Source organism: Colobus angolensis, unplaced genomic scaffold (genome assembly GCF_000951035.1).
Source record: "Colobus angolensis palliatus isolate OR3802 unplaced genomic scaffold, Cang.pa_1.0 Scaffold27, whole genome shotgun sequence".
In the NCBI taxonomy this organism is placed as follows: Eukaryota; Metazoa; Chordata; class Mammalia; order Primates; family Cercopithecidae; genus Colobus; species Colobus angolensis.
The window spans coordinates 13,136,820-13,157,644 of record NW_012115932.1 but is presented as its reverse complement, the minus strand read 5'-3'; the positions used below and the strand labels follow the sequence as shown (position 1 = coordinate 13,157,644).

Here is a 20,825-nt window from a genome sequence, read left to right as displayed (position 1 = left end):
TTTCTTTAATTTGACTTTAAGTCAACTTCCTTTCTTTTTCCTTGGCCTCTCTTAAATAATGACCGTGAGAGAGTTATGCATTTTTGTAAAAACATAAAAAATATAATGCAAATAAAATTTTTTTGTTCATTTATTTGCCCTCTGAAATCTTGAGAGAATGGACAACTGCATTTTGGAACCCACTGGCTTCCCACAAGGCCCTATACCTTCATCCTACCTGTCTGGTCTTACCTCTAATCTCTCTCTATGTCCATTGCCTGGGTCATGATGCACCCCTCACTGTGTAGTGCCATGGGTAGCTATTTGCCATAAAGATTTCTCCCACAACTTCTGTGTTTTGTGGCACACATCACATGTTCACAAGGCGCTGAGGGGCTTATCTTGCTTATCTTACTCCCCTGCTAGATTGCAAGTTCCTTAAGGAGGAGGTCTTACTGAATTTTGTATCTCAGAGTATGACACAGAATAGACACTTAGTAAACATTGAATTTTATAATTTATTTTTTATTATACTTTAAGTTCTGGTATACATGTGCAAAACATGCAAATTTGTTACATAGGTATACATGTGCCATGGTGGTTTGCTGCACCCATCAACCCATCTTCTACATTAGGTATTTCTCCTAATGCTTTCCCTCCCATTGCCCCCTACCCCTGACAGGCCCTGGCGTGTGAGGTTGCCTTTGCTATGTCCATGTGTTCTCGTTGTTCTACTCCCAATTATGAGTGAGAACATGTGGTGCTTGGTTTTCTGTTCCTGGGTTAGCTTGCTGAAAATGATGGTTTCCAGCTTCATCCATGTCCCTGCAAAGGACATGAATTCATCCTTTTCTATGGCTGCATAGTATTCCACATGTAGCATATATGCCACATTTTCTTTATCCAGTGTACCATTGATGGGCATGTGGGTTGATTCCAAGTCTTTGCTATTGTGAATAGTGCCACAATAAACATTTGTGTGCATGTGTCTTTATAGTTGAATGATTTATGATTCTTTGGGTGTATACCCAGTAATGGGATTGCTAAGTCAAATGGTATTTCTGGTTCTAGATCCTTGAGGAATCGCCACACTGTCTTCCACAATAGTGGAACTAATTTACTCTCCCACCAACAGTGTAAAAGTGTTCCTGTTTCTCCACATCCTTTCTAGCATCTATAGTTTCCTGACTTTTTAATGATCGCCATTCTAAGTGGTGTGAGATGGTATCTCATTGTGGTTTTGATTTGCATTTCTCTAATGACCAGTGATGATGAGCTTTTTTTCATGTTTGTTGGCTGCATAAATGTCTTCTTTTGAGAAGCATCTGTCCATATCCTTCACCCACTTTTTGATGGGGTTGTATGTTTTCTTCTTGTAAATTTAAGTTCTTTGTAGATTCTGAATATTAGCCCTTTGTCAGATGGATAGATTGTAAAAATTTTCTCCCATTCTGTAGGTTGCCTGTTCACTCTGATAATAGTTTCTTTTGCTGTACAGAAGCTCTTTAGTTTGATGAGATTCCATTTGTCAATTTTGGCTTTTGTTGCCATTGCTTTTGGTGTTTTAGTCATGAAGTCTTTGCCCATGCCTATGTCCTGAATGGTATTGCCTAGGTTTTCTTGTAGGGTTTTTATGGTTTTAGGGCTGACATTTAAGTCTTTAATCCATCTTAAATTTTAGGTTTCTAATCCATCTTAATTTTTGTCTAAGGTATAAGGAAGAGGTCCACTTTCAGTTTTCTGCATGTGGCTAGCCAGTTTTCCCAACACCACTTATTAAATAGGGAATCCTTTCCCTATTATTTGTTTTTGTTAGGTTTGTCAAAGCTCAGATGGTTGTAGATGTGTGGAGTTATTTCTGAGGCCCCTGTTCTTTTCCATTGGTCTGTATATCTGTTTTGGTACCAGTACCATGCTGTTTTGGTTACTGTAGCCTATTAGTGTAGTTTCAAGTCAGGTAGCATGATGCCTCCAGGTTTGTTCTCTTTGCTTATGATTTTCTTAGATATACAGGCTCTTTTTTGGGTTCCATATGAAATTTAAAGTAGTGAACTCCCATTCACAACTACAACCAAGAGAATAAAATATCCAGGAATACCACTAACAAGGAATGTGAAGGACCTCTGCAAGGAGAACTACAAACCACTGCTGAAGGAAATAAGAGAGGACGCAAATAGAAAAACATTCCATGCTCATAGATAGGAAGAATCAATATCGTGAAAATGGCCATACTGCCCAAAGTAATAACATATAGATTCAATGCTATTGCCATCAGGCTACCCATTGACTTTCTTCACAGAATATGAATTTCTTAATTTATAAGCCAGCAACTGGAATTTTGATGTTTCAAAACACTACTATGATTTGAGGCAGATCTTTCCTTTTCTTTTTTTTTCTTCCCTGTTTGCCCCAAGGTAAGCAAACAGTAGGTGCTTGTTAAATTTGACATAAGAATTGTGTAGTCTTAGTCCATTCCAACTGCTATAACAAAATAGCATACTCTGGGTGGCTTATATATAATGGGAAGTCCAAGATCAAAGAAGGTGCCAGCATACTCGGTGTCTGGTGAGGACTCACTTTCTGGTCATAGATGGCGCCTTCTAGCTTATGTGCTCACATTGTGGGAGATGCAAGGAAGCACTAATCCCATTCATGAGGGCTCCACCCTCATGGCCTAATCACTGCCCAAAGGTCCCACCTCCAAATACCATCATCTCAGTGGTTGAATTTTGAATGTGAATTTTAGTGGGGGAAGGACACAAACATTTGGACCATAGCACAGGGGAACACAAGAAGGCAGCTAAGATGGATAATGAACAGTGATGATAATTCAGATCATTTAGCCATTCTTAGTTCTTTTAAGCCTAAGATGAGTTTGAACATCACACACATCATGATTTTGATTATTGAAGGCAGTAGTGTAATGTGAGGAGTAGTATAATTGAAGGAGTGTAAATGTGGAGCTCTTTGCCTTCATCCACAATTGAAAATATGTTATTTGTGTTAGGTAACTACCTCTGTTCATCCTATACTGGCTCTAACTTGGAGATGATGTTGAATTCTTTTCAGGATGGAATTGGTGCCGTGTGTGTGTGTGTGTGTGTGTGTGTGTGTGTGTGTGTGTGTGTGAAACAGAGAGAGAAAGTGGTCCAGAGGCCAAAACACCTGGAATCTATTTGTGAGGGTCCCTGCTTCAGTCCACGGCTTGGGCCATTCATTTATTTTTCGCTAAGTGAACATCTGGGATTCAGTTTGAGACGTCAGCAAGTTTGGATGGGATCTCAAAGCTGTGGTTGGGATGTGGAACTGCTCGCCTGAGGTGGGAGTGAGCGAGGTAAGCGGGGGCTCTTAAACTATTTCTGCAGACTTCAGTTCAAATGCAATAGCCAGAGGGTTAAGAAATCCTTCCCATGCTGGAAAAACATTAAAAAAAATAAAGGAATAAGGAAAAGATTCAATCAGATCGAAGTGACAATACAATCTGAAAAGTGCCCCTTTCCCCCTTTTACCCAGCTCACTTTCCATCCTATAGTTCTCATATTCAGGTATCTTCCTTTTCTAGGAAAAAATAATAACAAAAAAACCTTGGACCTGAATCGGAGGAAATGCTATGAGAAAATAAAAATTCTAATTAGTTATAGATGAGAATTGGTCACAGATGATTACTCTACGTTCTTTGGTTTATGCCAGAAAAGACTTAAAAGAACTTTTTTTGTTGTTGCTGGATATGTAAATATAGATGTAAATGCCTAGATAAACACACAGAGAGGCACACCATCATTAACAGATCTTGCAGATTTCAAATGTTGAGAATAAAAACGAAAGAGAAATTCATCATTCACAAACTAGGAATGTTTGAATCTTTTACTGTCAGGACTTCTTTTGTCACTTTGAACTAACTCAGAACAAAAGAAAAGGCCAATGGGTTCAAACAGGATCATTTTAAACAGCACACTTCCAGAAAATTTGTGCTGAGTTGCACCTGCCCTCTCTGACATCTACTAGCTAGAGTATTTCTATTTCAATTTGCATCTGTCAGTTTCCTACCTGTGGGTCGAAGGGGTTGGAGACCCAGACGAAAGGCCTAGAATAACCCAGAGAGAACATGGAGAATCTGTGGTGGACTGTGCTCATGCCATCTGATTTAGAACCAGCTTTGCTGCATTGTTTTGGGGGTCTTAAAAAGGGAGAAAAATCCTAAGAACTGCCTGAAGTATTTTTCTCTTAATTCCTAGTAAAAATGAGTAGATATTAACCATAGGCTACTCAAGGCCTGCTTAATATCTTGATGGAGTGTGCTTTTGCAGAATGAGGCTAACACATTCTCAGTCGCTCTTCCCTGCCCCCAACATAGCTCTTCCATATTTATTCCCAGGCAGCATGGAAAAGAGAAAGTTAGAGTTTGGGGGCCATTCACTTTTTCCTTTTATTAATAGCACCCCTCACTCTTGTGATACAGAAACCTTATGTGAATGCCTCAGCTGGTGTAAGGACGCTCGCCCTGACTCTGGCTTCACTCTGATCTGAAGCTGCCTCTGCTTCCCTCACCCTACTGCACAAAACTGCTGGCATGAGCCTCTTGCTCCAAACTCTCAGGACCCTCTTTCAAGCAGTATGGGTCCAAGTGTTTGATTTGTGCTATTGTGTTGTGACTGTTCAGTAACCTGGTTGTGATACTCTAGAAGGTGCCTAATGAAGTCCTCTGGTTTTAACAGCTGAAGTGAAAGCCAGCACAGAGGTCTTGGGCAGCAGCACACAACTCATAGCACTTTCAATTCTTCACAAAGTTTGCCCTCTTTGGCTCATCTGTTCCTCAGTAATTCTGTGAGATAAGTGGAGTAGATATTCACTCATTTAGTCATTCAACCAACCAGTGAACCAACCAACTAACCAATAAGTATTTATTGAGCACCTACTAGTTGCCAGGCTCAAGTGGCAGTGAACAAAACAGATAAAAATCTTTCTTCTCATGGCACACACATTTGAATGGATATTCTGGTAGGTATCATTTTGCCCATGTTCATGTAAAGAAACCAAGGCATAGGGATATTAAATCCTAAGGCTGTGCAGTACATTAAGAACCGGACTTGAAATTCAAATATTCTATCCAGCTCTCAGAATAAGGAGAATAGAATAGGTCATCTTAGGACTCATCTCATCCAACCCACTGATTCTGTTGATGGAGGAAACCAGGGCTGTGGTTTACATGAAGTTGCATAGCTCTAGGGTAGAGCTAGAATTATATAGTACGGCCTTCCTAAGTAAGCCCCAGCCCCATGCCCTGTCCAAGAGTTCTTAGACCCTGCAGAGGCGTATAATTCATAGATTTTGTCACTTGTCACCATCCCTTACCTGCTTAGTGAGGCCCCCTCCCTCATTACTCAGCATAGATTTCATGGCTCATTTTCATAATTACTCTAAGCACATTCCCTCAGCTCCTGAGCCCCTGTCTTCCTCCATCATAGTTGCCTGGAAACACCCTAACCTTGGCTGAATTCAGTCTTCTATTGTTTGCACCCTCTCACCCAGGGGACTTGAATGTTGCTGAAGAAAAACACATGCTTCTGTGGACGAATCTCACTCACAGCTCATGATCGCTAACCTCAAATGGGCATTGGCTGCCACCTGGTAACCCTCCAGCCTTTCCTAAACAGCGATGTCTCACCTTTCCTTCTCAGTCATCATACCTCTCCTCCTTTCTCCCTGGCCTCTACTGAGAATCTGGCTTTGTTTTTCACTGAGGAAACAGAAGTGGTCAGAAGAGACCTTCCACAGACACCCACCACCACATCTGCCACCCCCTGTCCCCTGACTTCTGCCTTCCTGCTGTTGCCACAGGGACCCATCTCTAACCCTGCCAAAGGCCACTGCCATCCCTGTACACTGGAATTACCTCTGTTGCCTGTTCAGGAGCTTCACTCTCAAATTTTTCTCCTACCTCCCCTAAATCATCAATGTGCCTCTCTTCTATGTCATTCTCATCAGCACTGAAGCATGTCACAATTTCCTTCATCTTAAATAAATGATAAATCCCCACTTGACCACATTCTCTCCTAGCTATCAACCCATTTTCTCTCCTCCTTTATTTCAGATGTCTCAACATCATTGTTCCTTTTTATTTTCCCCCATTCTTTTTTGAACCACTCCTGCTAATAAGTCATGCCCATCTTTGGACCAAGCAGCTCTTTGCAGGGTCACCAGTGGGCTCTTCATTGCTAAACCCAATGTTATCCTCATCTTTCTCTGTGTCTCAGCAGAAGTTGGCTAACCAATTCCTCCCTCCCTCCCTACCCCCCTCCTTCCTTGAAACTCTCCCTTCACTTGGCCTTCACAACTCTGCTCTCTCTTGCTTCTCCCCCACCACACTGGGGGCTGTTTCCTCCTCGCTCTGGATGGTGTAGCCCAGAACTCAGTCCACACTCCTCTTGCCTTATCTTCATCTCCCATGGTAACCACATCCAGGTTCATGACTTTAAATTACCACCTACATCTCTCTATCTTGGTCTTATCCCTGAGTGCCCCATATTAGTATATCCCATCATCTGTTGGGCATCTATAATTGGGAATATTTGTAGGCATGTCAAATTTAACATATCCAAATCTGCCCCCCACCCCCTGCTCTACCCACAGTCTTCCCCATCTCGGGTAACAGTAGTTTCAAAGTTTTAGATGCACAAATATCAGCCTCATCCTTGACTCTCCTTCTGTCTCTTGCCTTGCCTCCAATCCATCAGCAAATCCTGTCTGCTCTACCCTCAAATTATTTATAGAATTTGACTACTTCTTAACACCTCTGCGGCTGTTATCCTGGTAGCAGGGTAAAGAGCATTCCCAGAGAAGGGAAGAGCATGTGCAACAACTCTGATCTGGGGAAAGCTGCAAGAGTAGAAAATCTCAAAAGAGATCCAGGAGTGATTCTTGAATTTGGGGAGTTGTCTGCCTTTTTGGCCCCATTATGAGATGTTGTGGGGAAGAGGTCACTATAGGGATAGAGCTTTGGTGATTGCCAAGTGGTCTGACTGCCTGAAATGGGTCTGGCCAGCTCTGAAGTTATAAATGACTATTAAGTTGCATGTATATTTTTATCTGCTCTCTGTGTGTGTGTGTGTGTGTGTGTGTGCACATTCACATGCACACATAAATGTGTGCTTTCTTCCACCCTAGATATGTTTTCTTGGAGTCTGAGCCCTCAGTGTACTAATATATACCCATGTACAATCTTCTGGGGATCCCCAGAGACCCATGACCTTGACTTTAGTCCTGTATAAAGCAACATGTTGGCTACGGCCTCTGGGGTTCTCCTGCATTGTTCTAGGCAAAAATTACTTAGGCCTGTGGGTCAGCCATCCTGGAACTAGAGGACTCACAGTGCCTTCTGGCCCACTCTCTGCAGAGCCAGTGATTTTCCACCACTGCGTAGATAGGACTCTTGTCCATCTTCTCCCTCACCCCGTTCTTTTCTCTTGAAATCAAGGTCTTCTGGATGCAGGGGCATTTGGGCATCAGGGGCATGTGGAAGTAGCCAGGGCAGGGGTCAGAGGCAAGGCAGGCTCAGACCATTATGTACCCTACATTTCCCTAACAGTCATGTCGTTGAAGAAAAAGTAATCCAATGTGAGGTACAGGAAAGGTCAAAAGAGGTTGTTTGGTATGTGTGTTTTGGGGGGTTGGGGGGGGGTTTGTGCTTGTTTTCTTTTCATACTGAGTCCTGAGGTGGATCTCAATAGGATGTGATCCTGACCAAGTCCCCAGAGTTCTCTAGAACCACATAAATAGGGCAGGGATTTCCTGAGACTCTCACAGCCTTCTTCTGAAACCAGAGAGGCAGGGCCAGCAAATATTCCTTGTTTCTATCCTCCCCCCTGGGATTATTGGGCAGCCTTTTGTCAACCAAGCTCCAAAAAGTTAGAGAAGCAGAATGGCAAGGGGGTTAAAATCACAGGTTTCTTAGTGTCCAAGAGACCTCTGTTCAAGCGTTAAGTTTGGGCTGTGTGATTTTGGAAAAGCTACATAACCTTGCTGTACCTCAGTTTCCTTATCTTAATGACCATAACAGTGTCTGCTTCAAGAGTTGCTTTAAGGATGAAGTGAGATAATACAGATAAAACACCTAACACAACACTTAGCTCATAGTAGTAAGTGCCCTATGTGAACATAAAAAAGGAAGGAAGGATGGATAGATGGACAAGGACAAAGATTTTTTGATTTATTTTATTTTATTTATTTATTTTTGAGACAGGATCTTTCTCTGTTGCATAGGCTAGAGTGCAATGGCATGATCTTGGCTCACTGCAACCTCCACCTCCCAGGCTTAAGCAATCCTCCCACCCAGCCTCCTGAGTAGCTGAGATTATAGGTGTGTGGTACCATGCTCAGCAAATTTTTTGGATTTTTTGTAGAGATGAGGTTTCACTATATTTCCCAGGATGGTCTCAAGCTTCTGGACCCAAGCAATCCTCCCACTTTGGCCTCCCAAAGTGCTAGGACTGTAGGCATGAGCCACTGTGCCTGGTTGATAAAGAGATCTTTGCTGTTTTGATGCTTAAGGCATACTGCTTGTTAAGATAGTCCTCAACCAAATATCCAAGTGTTCCTGTAGATTTCCCAGCTTCCTTTGCAGCTAGGTTTGTGCCATGTGACTAGTTCTGGCCAATCATGTGAGAAACGGTATGAGTCACTGCTGGGTCAAGAGAGTTAAGAGCTGATGTACTTCTTCCTTCCCTCTCTTCCCCTAGCACAGCAGCTTTGGAGGCCACATTTTCTCTAAGGTACCATACCACATGGAACAAGCCCTTTATGTGAGTGTGGAATAAGTGTTTATTGTGTTAACCCACTGAGATTTTGGAGTTCGTTTGTTATTGCCTTGCTGACCAATATGGTCATCTACGAAGGAGAAATAAATCTCCTGAATTTCCAACCTCTTGGGACATCTAGGGATGATTATAATGATAATAACAGTAGCTGTAACAGCTACCACTTATTGAGCCCTTGAGAAACATTGCAAAGCCCTTTACAGATGTTAAACCATTCAGCCCTCTCAGATATCCCATGAGGTACATGTTTTGCTATTACAGAATAATTGTGTTCCTAAAATAATCTTTAGGTTATTTTTTAAAAGGGTTTTTGCAAACAACTTCAATGAGGGAAAAAAAACTGTGTAGGGATCAGAATTTTAGAATATGACCACAAAATTATTTATCCTACAGAAATGTCAAAAATAAAGGGGTTTTTAATTGCTATTAGGACTTTCAGAACTTACAAACTAAAAAATAACAGATTTTCAAAGCTAGTATAAGCCAGCCTAAATGTCATTGAGCAAATACTGAATACCATGGAAGACAAATCTCAGGTCAACTCGCAGCTAAGCCATCAAAATAAATTGTGGGTTGGTCCACACTTAGTGTAAGGAAGCTCTATTATATCTTAATGAAGCTGCTTGTCCCTCCAAAAAAGGGAAGCCACAAAAGTAAAGAATAACATCATTCAACTAAAATGGCCGTGGGTATTGAGTCTGTAAGCCATTAGGCTTTCCTGCCTCACATGTGGGGGCCATTCCTAACCATGACACTGGTATAAACCAACAACCATTACAAATTATCTTCCTTATTGAATTGCTCAGATTAGATCCAGTTTGCATTATGAAAATTTGCATAGCAGGAAAAAAAGTCCAAACTGGCTATTAGACAGGTGAGGAAACCAAGCAAGTAAGAGGCCTTCAGTGACTAGAGCAAACAACAAGTTGGAACAGCCCCACATCAAGGATCTCTGCTCTTTTGACTCTCCACAGTTCAAGTTTTTTGCCCGTGATTTATACTGACATCTGTACATCTTCATAGTTGATGATGTCATCTCTGAACTGATGTTTGAGGCCTGTGAAGTTTGGTTCTGCCCTTGCCTGGAGCCTGTAGTCATCATCCCTGGGGCTTGCTGGCCTGGAGCAGCAGCTGGCAGGAAGCATTGTCTCTCTCCCTCTCTGCATTGGGAGTGGCATGGAGCTTCTGCTCTAGATAACAAAACTGCTTGGGTTCTTGTTGTTGAGACATGTGAGTGTTTCTGAAAGTACCAATAGACTGAGAAAGAATTCAGGCTGCCTAAGAAGCTGCCTGGGGAAGGGGAAACAATCAAATTGAGTTCATTACTAAAGCAAGCAGTCCTGGTGACCTGTAGGGATTAGCATACTTTGACTTTCTTCCTCCCTCAGGCCTGATTGGGCAGCTGAGATCCCACACCTCCCTGAGGCGAGAAGGGGACTTAGAAGCAGTGGGCCATGCCCAGGCCCTGGTGGCCCCTCACCCCTTCCGTTTCCTGAAGGAGGGGAAGTAGTGAGCCCTTCCCGCTGCTCGCTTTGCTTGTCAGTGAAGTTGATACCTCTGAAAGCCGAGTCTCTAAGAAGTTTCTGAAGGATGAAGATAGACTCAGGCAGGCGCTCTGGGAGCCCTGTTTACCCCCATACAGTGTGACTTCCCAGCTCAGCAGTGTTATTGATTCATCAGGCTCCCCTAGCTGGCCTTTCCTACCTTTTGGTTTATTCACGAAATTCAGCAAGCCCTTCTGGAAGGTTCTTTGTGTGCCTGATGCTGTGTTGGCTACTGTTGGGACACAAAGGAATTTTTAGTTGTATTTCCCAGTTTTAGCCTTTGAAACTTAGGTGATAAGACAGTTTATAATGAAGGGCTAAATTAAGAATTCTCACTACACATAGTAGGTAAGAGCACAGGCTTAGCAGCAGGCACCTGGGTTCAAGTCCCACCAACTATCACATTGGTCAAGCTTGACTTTGGGCAAGTTCTTAACCTTCTTAGGCCGGTATTTCCTAAATATAGGGATGCTAAGAGTGCTGGCCCTCTGAGTGTTTCCATGGAGATTAAATGAGATAATGCAAGTAAAGTGCTCAGTACAATGCCTGGCTCATGGTTTTAGTGTTATTACTAGCTACTGCTATTAGTTGTCAAAACATATTTGAGAGATTTCAGTGTTGCAGAAATCCTGAATCTAAACACACCACCTTCCACACAGTGTTCCTCCCTTCTCTGTTCCTTTCATTAGGGATTGGTAATTTGACTGATCAGTTACTCAACCTGGAGCCACTTTTCATACCTGTACTTCTGTAACTCCCTCAATCCTCAGGTACATCCTGTCACAAAACCCAGTCGATTGTACTCACCTCTCTCTCCTACACTTCAGCCACACTGTTATCCTTAACCAAGTCTTCACACAGAGACACTGGTTACCCAAGAACCCTGTGAGCTGGTTTTCCTGCTTCCGATTTCACCCTCTTCCAAACCGAGCTTACTGCTACTCAGGAGATGTGTGTGTGTGTGTGTGTGTGTGTGTGTGTGTGTGTGTGTGTGTGCGTGTGTATATATATATTTTTTGAGTCAGAGTCTTGCTCTGTCACCAGGCTGGAGTGCAATGGCGTGATCTCAGCTCACTGCAACCTCTGCCTCCCAGGTTCAAGTGATTCTCCTGCCTCAGCCTCCCAAGTAGCTGGGATTACAGATGTGCACCACCATGCCCACCTAATTTTTATATTTTTAGTAGAGATGGGGTTTCACCATGTTGGCCAGGCTGGTCTCAAGCTTCTGACCTTGTGATCTGCCCACCTTGGCCTCCCAAAGTGCTGGGATTATAGGCGTGAGCCACCGCACCTGGCCAGGAGAACTTTTGTAAAATTCAAACCAGAGTATCACTCCCTTGCTCAAACCCTTTCTCTGTCTCCCTCTTACTATCTGTAAAAAGCCAAGCCCAAATTCTTTATTATGGATAAAAAGGCCCCTTGTGGTATAACTGCTGCCTAGTTGTACACCTTCATCACTTGTGTTGGCAGGTCACCTCTGCGTTCCAGCAATGCCAGCCTGCTTCCCAAATGCTCTTCTGTCTCCTGGCCCTCCATGGAGTACAGAGCATGTACTGCTCTCTCAGTCTAGAACTCTCCATCTCCATCTCCTAAGGAGTCCTAGTCATCCTTTAAAACTAAACTCAAAACCGTCTTCCTTGGGAAGTCTTTTTAACAAGGACTGGATTAGCTGCTGCTTCACTGTGTTCCCACGACACCTTTGCTTTCAAGATCATGGCAATTTTTTGTTTTCAGATCTGTCTTCTACAGTAAGCATATGACATTTTTAAAAGAAGGGACTGTATCTTATTCATTTTTGTGTGTTCATATTGAAAAAATGACTGGAGAAATTAAAGAATGGATGGATGGGTAAATGGTGGTTGGATGGATGAGTGAATGAATGCTTGGGTAGATGGGTTGTTGAATAGATGGATGGTGGTTGGATGTACAGATAAATTAACAGTTGGATGGATGAATGGTTGAATGGATACATGGATGAATTCAATGAAGTGGCAAAAATTTCTAATTATATCTTACACCCAGGTACATCCAGAAAGGCCTTTAGTGGTTCCACAAAGACAAGGGCCTATTTCTTGGTGCTTCTCAGTTCTGGCTGAAAAATCAGTGTGACTTTGCAACTCAGTAGCCAGTTGGTTTTTTTTTAACCTTTGTGCTCCCCATGGTTGTATTAGGAAGGCTGAGAAGGAGTTTTGATCTTAGCGGGAGAGGGAATACCTAGGAAGGCCTTATCCTGTCATTGCCCTGGCCCACATCTCGTTTGGTGACTTTTTCAGTTCTGTCCTCATATGAGTCGCATTCAGTCCTGTTCTCCATTCAGTAATCGTGGGTTTACTTCCAGCTTGAACTATGGCAGGAGATCTCCACCTCTGGGCCCAGAGTAACAGAACAGCAGATGGCATGAGTGCACCGTGGCCAATAGCCACTGTCTGCACCCAGCACTTACCTGTTTATCAGGAGAACAGCAAGTCTCATTCTGTTCATTTTCCTGTTCAGGGGCTGCTTTCATAGTGGCCACATGGGAAGCGTTTTCATCACCTTTTCAAGGAAGACTTTCCAGGCTGGGCTGTTCACTCAGTAAATATGAAAAGATCCTGGAATTACCTGGAAATACAGTATCTAGCTCCTTCTGATATTGGGAACCAGGAGGTGACCTGCCCAAGCTCAAGTGGAAAGGTCCCAAGGCTTTTGGGAGCAGAGCCCCACCCATCTGCCCCAGAATCCTCATTCAGGGTTTATGAAGCAGTGGGCAGCGCACAATTGACTAAATTTGGTTATATTTTTATTTTTGTCCAGCCACAAATACCGGCAAAAAATAAAATGATTCCTTCCCTTCCAGGAGCCTTGGAGCCAAGCTGGTTTTATTTTTAGCTTCAACTCTGGTTTAGGGTTTTCAGCAAACTGAACACCCTACTCACTGCAGACAGCGGCAGGCTGGGTTTTAGGATTTTTGCCTAGACTGGAGTGTTGGTTCTCTGAATGTAACTCTTATAAGGCTTGTACAGCTGTGACAATAGAGGGTGGGTCCAGAGAGACCCACATAGAGACCCAGTTCTTGCCTTGGGGACCTCCAAGAGAGTTCCTTCTCAGGGAGGCCAGTGTACACAGAGTGGTTCATTGCCTTGGATGGGTTGCAAGAAGTGGCAACCGTGGATGAAAAGAAACAGAAAAATTAAGAAAGGGAAAGGGATAGGGAGCTGTTATTTATTGAAAGGCTTCGAGTAACATGGTGGTTCAGAACTAGAGCTCTGGAGTCTGACCAACTGGGTGCAAATCCTCCCACTACCACTTCCTGACACTGTGGCCTTGGGGATGGCTTGACCTCCCCAGGCTTCAGGTTCATTCTGTATGAGACAGGATTAATGACACCTACCGTGAGCACTGCTGCAGTTGAGATCCTGCCTGTGTAGCACGTGGCATGGCGTTTGACACGCATGTAGAACTCAGTCAGCACCATTATCATCACTGTTGCCAAGCTCTTATTGCAGTGCTGAACACTTGCATAGACACTGTGTCATTTAAGACTCACCGTAACCCATTTTGCAGATCCGAAACTGAGGTCCAAAGGGCTAGATAGCTTGCCTCAGATCTCACAACAAGAGCACAATATAGCCAGACCTGTGCCCAGCCCCAGTGAATCCCAAAGACATCACATCAAGCCTTCTCCAGTTCCAATGGCTTCCACCTGTTATCACTGAGAACATAGGAACTACTCAAAACATAAAAATAGATATTGCCTCATCCTGCTCTTCCCAGAGTTCCCCACTTTTTTTTTTCTACTTTAGTGGCAGGAACACACAAAAAGCAGATACTGGCAGTGGTCGAAGAGCACCAGGCAAAATCAGAGACAGACAGTGGAACGGTGGTTGCCAGGGGCTGGGAGAAGGAGAGACAGGGAGTTGTTGTTCAACAGGGACAGAGTTTCAGTTTTGCAAGATGAAAAAGTTCTGGAGATTAGTTGCTCAATGATGTAAATATACTCAACACTACTGAACTAACTACACTTTTAGTGTACAGTTTTTTTATTGCTAAGAAGATAAATCTCATGATATGTGATTTTACAGCAATTTTTAAAAAATAAAGAGAAAGCACTGGGCTAGGAGTCAGACTGCCCTCAGCCGGGTATGGTGGCTAACTCCTGTAATTCCAGCACTTTGGGAGGCTGAGGCGGGCAGATCACTTGTGGTCAGAAGTTTGAGAACAGCCTGGCCAACATGGTGAAACCTGTCTCTACTAAAAATACAAAAATTAGCCATGCGTGGTGGTGTGTGCCTGTGATCTCAGCTACTGGGGAGGCGGAGGTAGGGGAATCACTTGAACCTGGGAGGTGGAGGTTGCAGTGAGCCGAGATTGCACCATTGCACTCCAGCCTGGGCAACAGAGTGAGACTCCATCTCGAGCAAAACAAAACAAGAGTCAGGATGCCCCAGAGGTGGCCAGGGAATTAGAGCTTATCTTATCCAACTTTCCAACCTTTCCTCCTTGCCTCCTCCTAATCAGGAGTCTCGTGAATGGCATCCCTGCCCAATGCTTACCCACTCACTGCGTGGCTGTCAGACTGAGTAGCACCCTCTTGACAGTGAGCTTATTATGTGAAGTCTTCAATGCTTCTCTCTCCCATGCTTTGTCCTGCTTGACCTCCTTCTAGTCGCTCATCCCTCTAAAGTTGTTGTCCATAGACCTAGGAAGAAAGGGGGGGGAAGTGGGAGCAAAATCCCAAATAGGGAAGCATGTTTGCTTGGTGGCAGGGGAAGGGGGCCAGCGCTTTGGGGCCAGGAGCTAGGGAGAAGCTCACCTTTTCTATTCCTTAGTTTGCTTAGCTCTCAGATGGGGATCATATAGTTATACCATGTAATAGGACATACTCAATTCACTCTAAGTAGAAAAATTCATCAGGCTATGAACTGCTCTTTGGCTCTGAAGAATTCTGGGGACTGTGGGGTGTATGCTTTAACCATGGTTTAGGTGGCTTCCCATTTCCCTTGCTAGGCTGTGTCACTTCACTAGGGCAGAAGGGCGTGGGGCTAGCACGCAACAGGGCCTCTCTCTTGGCCTAACGCTCCCAAGAAAGCAGCCTTCATGGAGATCATAATGGTGACTCTGTGTCACTTAAAAACTCAGGTGGCCTTTCTGTGGGTGTTTAGCATTGACCATGCTTAAGAGAGACTGATTGGCTCTGTTGGCCAACATCCAATGTGAGCCACCCCTACTGGGCTGATTTTTGACACAAGCCCCACCTCATGCCCAGACCTTGGTCCCTGACCCAGCACCTACTTCTCCATGAGTCCCAGTGGGGATGGTGATAAGGGTCTACAATACTATTAGGGGCTCATGAAAATGTTTTAATTTCTTCTAATATTGGAAGACAAAAATGAACTTTTGGGTAGAAATGTTATGTAATGTTAATATATTTGCATTTATACCAACATAGTTATAAAATGTAATATGAAAAATTTTTTTGATGGAGAAAGCAGCCCACAAAGGCAAAATTGCCAAGGACCCACAAAACTCACAGTGGAACCCTACTCTGGTCCACAGAGCCAAGACGGCCAGAATTCCATTTTGTTCCTCAATCCAAGGGGATCTGCCATGCCCTCTTCTCTATTCCTAAAGCAACTGCTATCTGCTCCCATGATCACCATTTAGGATCCTGAATATTTCCTCTGATATTTCATTTATGGTTTCTTTTTCTTCTTTTTCTTTTCTTTCTTTCTTTCTTTCTTTTTTTTTTTTTGAGACAGTCTTGCTCAGTCGCCAGGCTGGAGTGCTCTGGAGTGCAGTGGCACAATCTCAGCTCACTGCAACTTCTGCCTCCTGGGTTCAAGCGATTCTCCTGCCTCAGCCTCCCAAGCAGCTGGAACTACAGGCATGCACCACCATGCCCAGCTAATTTTTTGTATTTTTATTAGAAATGGGGTTTCACCATGTTGCCCAAGAAGGTCTTGAACTCTTGACCTCGTGATCTGCCTGCCTCAGCCTCTCAAAGTGCTGGGATTACAGGCATGAGCCACCGTGCCTGGCCCCTTTATGTTTTTAGGAGCATATTTCACATACTATTTCCATCACTCAGCAATAGCTACATGGAGCTCATGGCGAGAAAAGTTCAAAAGTCTTGTCTGGGGTCCGTGGGAAGGAATATTGTGATCCATTAGTGATGTCTGTCCAAGATCACACCTGATGGAGGTGTGGCAGCACAGTGCATTTGCTGTGTTTTTACTTTTGACTGACCTTTGCTTTGCGTTCCCAATCTGACTCTAAGCTCCACCGACAGGGAATATACCTTACATGTGTTGAGCAGCCCATACTGAAAGATGTAGAGAGTCTCTTAATGCCTATTGATTGACTGATTGATTAAAGTGGTATCTGAATACATTTGATCTGGTTTAATGTCCCCTTGACATCCTTCCATTCTCTTTCCTCTTTAGGCGCCTGAACAAGAATAAGCTCCAAGTCCTTCCAGAATTGCTTTTCCAGAGCACGCCGAAGCTCACCAGACTGTGAGTAGAGTTGCCTTGTGTTCTCTACCTCGTGCCTTGCCTGGCTTTGGTGGCGTGGAGGATGTGGTTTGTGGAGCGCCATGCCATGTGGAGCTTGAGAGTTAGGCCCTGACATAGAGACTTGGAGCAGGGCTTTGACCTGACGTCCACCCCATACACTTCCAGGCCTGACTTCTTGCTCCTTCTCTCAGACATCGGCGGCTTGTGTGATCAGTGAGGACTAGTGATGTGTGGTAGTCGATCAATTGCCTTGCAAGGAGGGAGGAGATGCTTCCATTTACTGTGGGTCTGAACTTACTTCAGGGAAATTCCCTGAGGTGGGGTTTGAGATAAGTTTATTCACGCGAGACTGCCAGTGGTCTCAGAAGGCAACAGTTTGGACCAAACACGGCAACCTTATCACTTTGCTGGTTGGGGCAGCTCCTGACTTTTCCTTTTTCCCGCTTCCTAGCGCTGCCAGTCTAGTACCCTGGGTCCGGGGGTTTATGATTTTGTGGGAAAAGGAAGAAGCATGTTGAATTTTGCTTTATCCTTTTCAGTGGTCCAGGGTAAAATGAGGAGAGGGGAGAGTGGGAGATACCTCTGTTATTCAGTGGGAGAGTTTGGAAGCCCAGGAGCTGGAGTTGCAGGTGACAGTGGAGACTGTGCTTCGTGTATTGCAGATGTCAGGCAAGTGCTAATTAAATTATTGACAGTGAACCCGAAATCATGCTGGTAGTGACTCAGTTCATGGGGTGTACTGGATTGCCCAAGGCTCACCTTTCTGAATGAAGCGACACAGTCCTGGATGGCTTTGCAGTCAGGTAGCAAGATTTACAGCCTGGCTGGGAAGACTCTAACATTGCAGGGAGGCTCCAACGTTGTGGCCACCATTCTGATTCCCAATGGTTGCATTTAATGCCTACTTGTGCAGCCAAACACTGCATCCAGGCTCTGGGATAAATTGGGAAACACGAAACACATGTCCGTGTGTGCACTTACGAAGGAGTTCTGAATTAGGAATATATATTTATATATGTCTATACACACAGCCACACACACACACACACACACAGACTATATACATAAATTTATTTTAAAAGGGCACTTTGCTGGAACAAGAACAGGCAAGGTTTGTCTGGTATTCCAGTCATGCAGTAGTCTTGCTTGCCTTCTGAACTTTGTCGGGTCTCCTCTTGCTATGTGCCCCATTTCTCTGGCTCAGTCACCCTAGCTGACTTTGCTAAATGTAGGAAAGGCTATACCCTCCCTTTTACTCTTCCAGTCTGGGTCTACCTGGATGGGCATGGGGGCAGAGGAAATGTTGTTCAGCAGCCCGGGGGGTCCAGAAGAGCTGGATAAGCTGTGCCAAATAGGCATACCAGAAACCACCCTGGTTTGTAACATCCCCTGCCTTGTATAGCTCTGCCCTTAGATGCTCATGTAATCACCATCTCTCCACCCAGTACTGCATTGCACCTTTCAACCTGCTCTTAACTAAGTACTACAGCAGAGTATATACTATCCATCTGAGAAATGAGCATCAGTTTAAAGGCAAAGGGGAGGTACCTGTGAGGCTGGAATGCTGGACGACTTTATGTGGGTGGGGTCTGAGCATCCCAGCTGCTGTAGGTTGTCAGGTGGGCTGGTTCTTGCTCACAGAAACCATCCCATGGCTCTCAGGTGATGGCCATTTTTTGCAGAGTTGGTCTTGATCCAGGCAAAGTAGGAAGTTCAAGTGGTGATAACAGGTCTCTGAGATTCTGGGAGCCAGGGACATGGGCATGGGGAACCTATGAGTTATGTCCTCTGCCATGTCCTGAGAGAGCTTGAGAGAGTCACTTTTCCTTTGGTATCTAAATATCTTCATCAGTAAAGGAAGATACCCAGTCCTCCCTTTTACCTACCTTATAGAGGAACTGTAAGTATCCAGTGAGATCATGGTGTGCGTGTTTTTTTTTTAATTTGCTCTATAGGTGTAAGCACCAAGGCAACTATTATTACTCCTACAGTTCCTGTCTTTACAACCTCAGTTTCTGATCTCCTTTCTCTGGGAGGCATGAAGAGACTTGGAGTTATGATAAGCATTGAGGTCAATTACGCTGAGCTTTTGCTTCAAGTCAGAGAGCTGCAGCTGGGAAGGCAGGGATGACGTTTGACTCATTTTGGTATCCATCTCTTGCTGGGTCCCTGTCCGGGTGTAGTTTGGCACACATAGGCACTCAGTCAGTGGTGGTTGAATGGGTAGATGAATAAATGAATGATATAGGCCTAAGGATAGAAACAGCGCCCTTGGCGAGCTTTGATTCTTTTATCCACTGTTCATTCATTTATTCATTCACTCACTCATTCAGTAAGGTTTTCCCTGGGTGTCTGTTCCAGCATTGCCTCTGTTCTGGGTGTTGAGCTGTAGACATGAAGGATGTCCAGTTCTCTGTGTGCCCTATTATGACACACTTTGAATGGCTGCCAAAAAGCTGAGAGCTAAATATAATTTTTTTATTGAAGCAGCTATATTAACCCAAGTTTGGGCTATAATCAGCAATCCCTTTTTCTCTCTAGGCTTGATCTTTGATTTTTCTTAATGGCCCTCTGTGTCTTTGTCTTATTTTGTCAGCCACTCCAGAGCCTTTTCGGAAGTAAGCAGGGTACAAATTAGAAATCAATAACTGTGCAATCATGAGTGTGTATACATATGCCACTGGCTCTGTTTTAAAAGAGCACTGCATCTCAATAGACACAGTGAGGCATTTTTCATGCTAAATGTGGGTTCTATGTGGCTGGCTACGCCAGAGTATGCCATGTGGGATAAACAATTCTTGATACTACTTTTTTTATTTGTCGTACAGGCAAAACTACTTAATATTTTGTATTTATCCAAAGAATATCTCTTGGAAAGTCTATAGTCATGTAATAAAAACAGGCTTTGAATAGTAATGAAAAGGGAAATAATATTTATGAGAACCTATGCTGTGACTATAACACCACTCACTAGCAAGTGACAGAAATTAGTTTAGCCCAAAGAGGCAGTGTATTGATTCACATAGCTGAGAAGAGCAGTAGTAGTTATGAATGGCTTCAAGAACAGCTGGATCCAGGGTCTTCCTGATGTCATTAGATCTTCTTCTTGTTCCTTCACTCCCTTGGAACCGTGGACTTGTTTGTGAGCTAATGCAAAAGACTCAAAATGCACTAATTCAGAGATCCTGGTGAAGAGGGATTTGGTCAATGTTCCTGTTGGAAAGAACTGAGGGTAGACACTGATTACTTAGCTTGGTCATATATGCCCATGTCCCAGCCAATCAATGTTGCTAATGAGATGGTGTCCTCTGATGATCAAGCTGTGTTCATCCCACTTGCTTAGAGAATGGGCTCACCACAGTAAAGAGTAATTCTGTTATCAGAAGACAGAAGAAGGGACGTGAAATGCGAAAACAACAGATGTCTGCTAGTGTATTGAGCATCCACTGTATATGCAGTTCCCTCTGCTTTGGGTACTTTGGATCCTTACAATAGCACTTTCAGATAGGTAATAGCGCTAGCAAACATGTTGAGTGCCAGATGCTGTTCTGAGCACTTCATGTCTATTAACTCATTTGATTCTCCTGACAACTCTGTGGGATAGGTACTATGGTTAGTATTGTTCTATACATGTGAAACAGGTACAGAAAGGTTAAAGAATTTGAACAATATCAGACAACTACTTAGTGGCAGAAACAGGATTCACATTTGGGTAACCTGACTCCAGAGTCTGCATTTGTATCTACTGGGAGTTCCCTGCCTAAGCCTCAATCAATGCTCTCATTTTATAGATGAGGAAATTAAAGCTCAAAGTTTAGATTACTGCATATTACTGCATATATATATATGTATATATATGTATATATTATATATCCCATCTATCTAAGAAGCAATACTGTACTGGGCACTTTGCCTCAATGCTTAGACTTAACCATCACAACAATCATGCAAAGAGAATCATTATTAAATCTATTTCTAAAGCTTAAGGGTATCTA

At 43.7% G+C, this 20,825-nt stretch overlaps 1 protein-coding gene across 1 annotated transcript in view; it reads left to right on the top strand.

The window, feature by feature from the left end:
• Nucleotides 1-20,825, top strand: part of SLIT3 (slit homolog 3 (Drosophila)) — a gene marked incomplete at its 5' end in the record, with an annotated part of 639,532 nt that overhangs the window by 91,823 nt on the left and 526,884 nt on the right. Inside the window, one exon of the mRNA XM_011947828.1 lies at nt 16,759-16,830. Coding sequence (XP_011803218.1) covers nt 16,759-16,830 — 72 coding nt within the window. The remainder of the gene's footprint in view (nt 1-16,758; nt 16,831-20,825) is intronic.